Consider the following 7,722-nt stretch of genomic DNA (forward strand, 5'->3'; position numbering starts at 1 on the left):
CTGCATGCAGCATGCTACCTGTGGTGGCCTGGTCTCCATCCCATCAAGTAAAGGAGCCCGTTGGCAGGGCTACTCGAGTGTGGCACCCCAGCCCCCACTGGCCCCTGCTCCCTTTCTCCATTCCTCGCCAGGACCTGACCTCATGTCCTTGCCTCCGTGAAATCCCCAGGTTTCACATTTCAGTATTTTCAACTCTGTGCCTTCTTTAGAATTCTAAACTAGACGTGCAGAGTAGAACTAAATCTTATGCCCAAAATTCTGAAATAAGAGAAGATGGAAGACCATCCTCCATCAGGAGGAAAGAAGGAAGTAGTATTGGCCAGGGAGGAGGGTTAGTCACGTTCCCCAAATCAGAAGGTAGATCAGCAAACCCCACTGACACTGCTGAGACACAGCCAGGCCTGCCGGGACACTTTTATTGGTTTAGTCTATTTCAGATTCTGTGTTGAGCTCACTTTGCAGGGAGGCTGAGAGACGGGACAACATCCCTGCAGGAAGGAGATAAGGAGTGGAGAGAGAGAAACTCTAAGAACACTGACTGGATACATGTGAAAGAGAATCCAGCGCGAGGATAAAGAACAACTCAGGGTGCATTTTTGGAGCTGGTCTCAGGAATCCTTTTTCTTAACCTGAGGAAGAGAGGACACTGTCAGGGTGGCAGGGGCCACGGAACAGCAGGAGGGGGTCAGAGGAGGCTGAATCTGGGGCCTGATTTTGGGCCGGGCAGGTTGACTTTTCCCATCCTCTAAAGCTACGTTCTGTAATAATCCCAGGACTTTCTCCACAGACTGGCAGTCCCATTATAATTCCACTGAGATGCTGGGATGTCAATCCGAGATTCCCTTCAGTTCCCGTGCAGGGTATTCCACCCTCTCGCTTCACTCATCTGCCGTATCCTGCCCTCCCCCTTACCATGGCCATGAGCACGAGGGCGCTGACCAGCACAGCATACAGGGTGGCCTTCCCCAGAAGGATCTCATAGAGGAGGGTGGCAGACAGGACCCCTTGCTGATAGGACACTGTGGGCAGGAAGGGAGAATAGGTAGGTACCTGTGAGCAGGTGTCTCTGGTCTCTTCTCCACCTGCCCCCAAGCCCACCCAGGTCCCTGGGATCAGCATTCTCTGGTTTCAGATCAAAGACCATGGGAGATGAAGACAAAGACGGAGAGGGCCACTTACCTGAGGTGAAGCCACAGTCTGAAAGAGAAAAGTGGAGAGGGAAATGGATGAGTAGGGAATGCCATTCCTTAAAGAGACTGAGCCTTAAGTCACAGCCTTTAGAGTCATAGGTTCATAGGCCACAAACAGGAGCAAGTCATACGATGCAGTCAGCCTCCTGGTATGGCTGGGAACTGTCTCTCTCATGCTGCTCAATGTCAATGGCATCACCATTATGATTTTAGAAAACTGGGACCAGTGCAGGGATGCGGACGCACCACTGAGGCCCTGAGCTGTGCAGGACACTGGTGATGGGGACCCATCCCCACAGCGCTTGGCTGAGGATCTGGGGGAGGAATTAGCCCGAGGGGCCCTGTCCACCCTCATGGTGGCCTCTGGTCGTCCCACCCCCATCCCTTTTTCCTGAATCTCGTTTTTCTGGGCTTCTACCTGGATCTCTCCCTTTCTCTGGTCTGACTCAGTCCATGCCGATCCTCCCCGACCCGCTCACCTGCTCGGCCCCAGGCCTCGGCACTGACGTTCTGGGAGACGGGCATGGGCCAGTCCTCCTTCCACTGGTCCCGGTCCTTGTCCGTGAGCCCGTGGAAGTGGACTTGGCAGCGGAAGTGGTTGCGGGGGTTGTGCCAGAAGGTAGCGGAGACCCTCAGCCGGCTGCTCAGACAGTAGGTGGAGTCACTGAGGCTGGGGTCCTCCCTGTAGGGCTGCGGGTCCGTGCTGACCCCGCTCTGGACCTCCTTCCCGTTCACCCACCAGCTCAGCTCCACGTGGTCGGGGTAGAAGCCTGTGGCCAGGCACACGAGCGTGGCCTTCTGGGTCCGGGAGATCTCTGCTTCCGATGGCTCGAACACAGCCACCTTGGGTGGTTTGACCTGGCTCAGGTCCTCTGCAGGGGACAGGGGTTGGGAGCAGGGCTGCTCTGAGAGCTGGGCTTGGTAGGGGCCGTGTGTGTGTGTCTGTGTGTGTGTGTGTGTGTGTGTTTGTGTGTGTCTGTGTGATGAGACGGCAGGGCAGGAGGTCATCGCAGAGCACAATTGTGTAGCGGTAGGTCCTGCCTGTTTGGGGGGGCACCTCCCCATTCCTCTGTGATTGACCTCCATCTGCCTGCCTGTCCTTTGCATTCCCCCTGTGACAGGCCTGTCTACCATGTCTCCATCCCCCCAGGGGGCATTCCAAAGGGCACTGCCCAAAGTTCTGAGTATGTCTCTTCAGTGGCCTGCTTTGATTTCTTACCCAACAAGAAAAGCTCCCCTGTCTATGTCTCACCGTGATGTGTGGTAGCTACTTACGCAGATCACTGGGTTGGAATCACAATAACAGAATTGGAATCTTAGAACTGACCTTGCCCACCAGTGTGACTGCAGACCGTCTCTTAATTTCTCTGCATCATTTCTCCTACTTGTGAAGGGAGAGTCAGAACACTGAGTGTCTGGAGTGGGTGGGGGATTAAAGGATGGAGTCAGGACTCAGCCCTCAGCTGGGTTACTTGCTTGTGAATCTGAGGGGCTGCGGCGTGAAGGGGAGTTGGGGAGAAGGGGCTCATTGGGGGGCTGGGACTTTCTCCAGGTGACAATTCAGGTGGCGTATTGCTGTGCACTCATGTGAGGACATGCTCCTGTCCTCGGGAGAAAGGGGTTTCTTTTCTGCCCTTTTGGTGCATCAGGAGGGGACCCAGCCATTCCTCTGCCTGCCGTACCCCTGGGTCTCCTCAGCTGGGACAGAGGGCCGTCTCCCCGTGTTTCAGATTCAGGACTCTTCAACCTTCTTTGCCCCCTTTACTTCTAATTACTCTACTTCTCCCTACCAGCAAGCTTCCTAAACATGCATCTGAGATCATCAGAGCCACTGCTGCTTCCAGTTGTCATAACACATTGTCAGCGCTTAGCCTCTCCTCCGTGGCGCCTTCCAGGGCCCAGCTGAAGGCCTTCCTGTTACTGCCGCTTGGCCCCCTCACTTAGCTGGCTCATTTCTTCCGGGCTAATTCTACACTCATTCTATCCTGCCCTTTATATTGATTTTTCTGTTGGTTTTGGAGCAATTCTGTTAAAGGAAGACATCTCATTCTTAAGAGTTTTAGTTTAGCCTGGAGGAGGAGAAAATGTTCTTCTAACCGACACTTCACAGGTCTATGCATGAGACCTAACGCAGGGCTGGCTTCATGGTTATATGACCTGTGCTGCATGCACACGACACATACACACACAGATTCCCTCGTCCAAGACACAAGATCATTAAAGGGTCAGGGCTTGGGACCCAGCTTTATCTGGTTCTAAAGTCTCTGGTTTTCTCCACTCTGGCTGATCCCAGGGACGCGGCTTTTCCTCTGGGAACACCCCAGCTGAGCCCCATTGGCTCCATCTTAATGAGTCAAACTACAGACAGCGCTTGGTCAAATAATCCAGGGAATACCCAGTAGTGTGGGTTTCTTCCCCTCAGTGCTCTCATCACCTGGTGACTTTAAGGTCCCTTTTCCAGCACTAAGACCTAAGATGCTCCTGGGAATTTTCCTCACCTCACAAGCAAAGTATCTGCATTTTAATGGATGCCCTGCCCCCTCTAGCTGTTCAACCTCCAAGACCTAGTGTGAGGAGGGAGAGTTCAAGCAGGGCAAGGCAGGTGGGAGGACATATCTCCAGGATTAAATCCACCCCCGTGGCCCAGGTTCCCATCCAGCCTCTCTGTGCTGTACACACAGCCTGGACCACGGAGGTCTGGGGCTTAGGAGGAGAGGAAGAGGTTTAAAGCTTAAATTTAAATCCAAACTTCTAAACAGTAAATCAACAAACCCCGCTTGTTTGGAGTAATTTCCTGACTTGTGCTTCTCTCCCTCTTTCACCTCTCTATTCCACTCTTGTTTGTCATCCTTTCTGTCCTCTGTTCAGTGGAACCTCCATCTACACCTCCCAGGAGCCCGCTCTGCCCAGGGCTCACCATCCTGTGCTCACTCCTACCTTTTCCTGCTCCTCCAGCTCATTTTCCCCTTGGTAGCAGCTTCCCTGCTCCTACCCTTCCCCCAGCCCAGGACTGCCCTCCTCAGGCTTTTTCTCCAGTCAAGCAGCTCTCAGACTCCCAATAAATCCTCTCTTTCCACCGCTCAGCTTGCCCCTAAAAACCTCAGAAAAGAGAGACCAAATCCCCGCTGCCCTCTGTGCAAGTTCCCAGACGTGAGTACCACATCCAGTACCCGCTCCCTTGCAGAGCTGACCCCACAGACGGACAAGTGGCCGCGCGCCCCACCTCCAGCCCACCGCCTTCTCCATGGACGCAAGGGTCTGGGCTGGAAGGCACAGAGACTTCCACATCTTACCTAAGACCGTGAGCCTGGTGCCTGGGCCGAAATACCTCTCATAGGAGCACAAAGGAGGAGCCCCGCACGCAAACCCCCCGCAGCGCCCAGCCGCCCCTCTCCTGGGTCCCAGCGCCGGGCTCCAGCGCAGGGAGGGGACCGGGTGCGGGGTCCGGCCGCCCTGCGCCCGCCGCCTTCCATCCCGCCCCGCCGCCGGCTGCCGGGCCCGCGGACACTCACCCGGCACGGCCAGCCGGCTGCCGGCCCCGAAGGTCAGGGCGGCTGCTGGAAGCACAGCCCCCGGGCTCCCCCCAGAAACCGTGCCCGCCCGCCCGCACTCACCTAGCACCAGGAGCCGCGTGCCCGGCCCGAAGTACTGGGTCTCTTGTTCACAGCCCCCCAACCCCGCACAGAAACCCGCAGGGCATTCCTCAGGGTCCCTGGCGTCTGGGCTCACCTAGCACAGACAGCCTGGTTCCCCCGCCGAAAAACAGTGTCTGCTCACAGCCCGAGGCCCAGGACAAAAACCCAGCGCTGTCCTCTCCTGACGCCCCTGATTCAGCCCTGGCCCAGCCAACACTGAGCACAGCCTCAAATGGAGCTGGGAGCTGCCCACCTCTCTCCATCCCGCTCCAGGGAGCACTCTGGGACCCCAGCTGCCCTCCTTACCCGGCACAGTCAGCTTGGAACCTTCCCCAAAGTACAGCTGTCCGGTGTTCACACAGCCCTGGGGACTAAGGCACCGACTTGGCCTTCCCTGAGTGCAGCCCAGGAGGGTTCAAAGTCCACTCCCTGAAAGCTAGCGTTCAGGGGATCCTCAGGGCTGGGCAGCCCGTCCTCCCTCCACCTGGAGCAACCCTCTTACCTAGCACAGTGAGCCGAGTCCCTGCTCCGAAGTACTGCTCAGCGTAGGAGCACAGTGAGAAGGGGCTGCCAAGAATTCCTCCCCCTTCCCACCTCCCTTGGCACAGACTGAGGGCCACCTTCCCTCCCCTCTCTGGCTTCTCTCTTCCCACCTGTCTCCAGAACTAGCTGGACACAGTCACCTGGACCCTGCTTGAGGTCATCCCTAATTTACAGAGAACCACCTTGGCTTGGAGACAATACAGTGGCTGTGAAATCTGCAGGGGTATTGGTGGTGGAGGTTGGAGTTGAGAAGTGTGCCGGGCTAGACCCTGCCTCTTGCTGGTTATGTGACCTGTAAGCTCACTGGCCTTAGTTTCTCCACCTGAACAATGGGGTAGTATCTTTACCCCAGGGTTATTGTGAGTGCTTAACAAATAACCCATCTGCAAGTACTTTGTCAAAGGGCAAGTTTTATGAAAAGCACTGAGTGATGATCCTATTTTGAGGCCTTGATTCTTCACTTTTCAGGAAGCTGAGTGTGGAGCAGGGAGAGGCAGAAGTGCTTGCTGAGCCCAGCTCCCTGCAAGCTCATGTCCGGAGCCAGCTCCAGGGACCTCTCCCAGCTACTCTCCCCATGCAGGAGCCTTCCCTGGGCTGGGTGGAGCTGTTTTCTGAGGCAGGGCTTTTTGTAAAAGGACCTTCTCTACCTGAATCATTGTGCCTCCCCCCGCTATAGTCCCCACAATGTTACACCAGGATACAAAAATGTCTTCTCCCGTTGGCTCTCCTCCCCTAACCACTAGGCAGGGGCAGGAAGTGCAGGTGGCAGAGGCTGGTCTGATTGAGTGGGGCTGGGAAAAGACAAAACCAGAGTACATTTAAAGTGGGGAAGGGCAGGGAGCTAGTGGTGGTGGGGGAGCAGCGAGGCCCCTCCCTGGAGCACGCTCCACTCTGAGATCGCCTATGTCATGTCATGAGGTCCCCCCTCAGGGACGCCCTGTGCCCACCTGCACAGGCTGCCATTTATAGGGAGGTGGGCTGGGAGGAGCAAGCGGTGGAACCCGTAGAGCAGGTGATGGAAACATGGCAGGGGGATTAGCAGCCTGCAAACCCCTGCACTTGCTTCCTGAGCGAGGTCCAAGTTCCTTTCCCTTCGTTTATTCCACAGATATTTAATGAACGTCGACTGTATGCCAGGTGTCATGCTGGTCGCAAGGATAGGCTCCAATCTCAGCGTGGGATGCACCGACCTGCCTTTTCAACCTTCCTTTTTATGACTCCCCTCTCTGAACCATGCACCCAGCTGAGTGGAAGTACCCAGAAGTACCCGACCCTGTAGTTTCAGCTCTTGTGTATGCCTCTGACTGTCATGACCACTCTCCCATGTGGATAATTGAGACCAAGTTTTCCTTTGAAGAGTCCGCCACCTTCTCAGACTGTCCCCTGAGGACCTCAGTCAGAAACTGAGTGCTATCTTCTGCCTGTATTTTAATAGACAGCCCACATTGCTAATCAAAGCATCACTTTGTGTGTTAACTGTCTGTACTTATGAATTATCCCCACATGAACAGGGAAGTTCTCACGAATTGTACACTGGATATCTTTGGTTTTTTGAAGATTAGTAACAAATGTGCAATGATATGGGCTTAACAAGTGGGTGACTGTGTATATATGTTTTATATACATATACACATGTGTGTGTATGCAAGTGTGGGTACATAAGCAGACACACAAGTTAGAATGCAGGGATGCACTGTCATGGAGAGAGACGGCTGTGTGCTGCAGGCCTGTGAGTGGAAGGGTGGACGGCTATTTCAGGCAGGACTTAGGGTAATAACTGCTGCTGAACTGAGTCATTTTCACATCACTCACTGATTCATTTATTTGTTCAAACATAATTTATAGAACAAATATCCTAAAATTTATATGGAATCACAAAAGTCCCAGAATTGCCAAAGCAGTACTGAAGCAAAATAACAAAGCTTGAGAAATAACCCTCCCAGATTTTAGACAACACCTCAAATCTTCAGTAATCAAAACAGCGTGGTATTGGCACAAAAACAGACAGATGGATCAAAGGCTCAGAACAGAGAGCCTGGAAATATATGCACACACCTACAGTCAATTAATCTTCGACAAAGGAGGCAAGAATATACCATGGAGAAATGACAGCTACTTCAGCAAGTGGTGCTGGGAAAGCTGGACAGCTGCATGTAAATCAATGAAGTTAGAATACTGCCTAACACCATACACAAAAATAAACTCAAAATGGCTTAAAGACTTAAATATAAGACAGAACAACATAAATCTCCTACTAGAGAACATAGGCAAAACAGTCTCTGGCATAAATCTGAGCAGTGTTCTCCTAGTGCAGTCTACCCAGGCTATAATAATGAGACCTAATTAAACTTAAA

General features: G+C 53.7%; 1 gene segment (V, D, J or C); it reads right to left on the bottom strand.

Moving 5' to 3' along the window:
* Positions 1 to 396: 396 nt before the first annotated feature.
* Positions 397 to 5,088, bottom strand: LOC105070989 (T cell receptor beta constant 1-like). The segment is given in 6 exon segments: positions 397 to 629; positions 913 to 1,019; positions 1,180 to 1,197; positions 1,670 to 2,062; positions 4,703 to 4,846; positions 5,079 to 5,088. Coding segments are annotated over 6 exon segments (693 nt in total).
* Between the last annotated feature and the right edge of the window lie 2,634 nt (positions 5,089 to 7,722).

Source organism: Camelus bactrianus, chromosome 7, assembly GCF_048773025.1.
Source record: "Camelus bactrianus isolate YW-2024 breed Bactrian camel chromosome 7, ASM4877302v1, whole genome shotgun sequence".
Lineage (NCBI taxonomy): Eukaryota > Metazoa > Chordata > Mammalia > Artiodactyla > Camelidae > Camelus > Camelus bactrianus.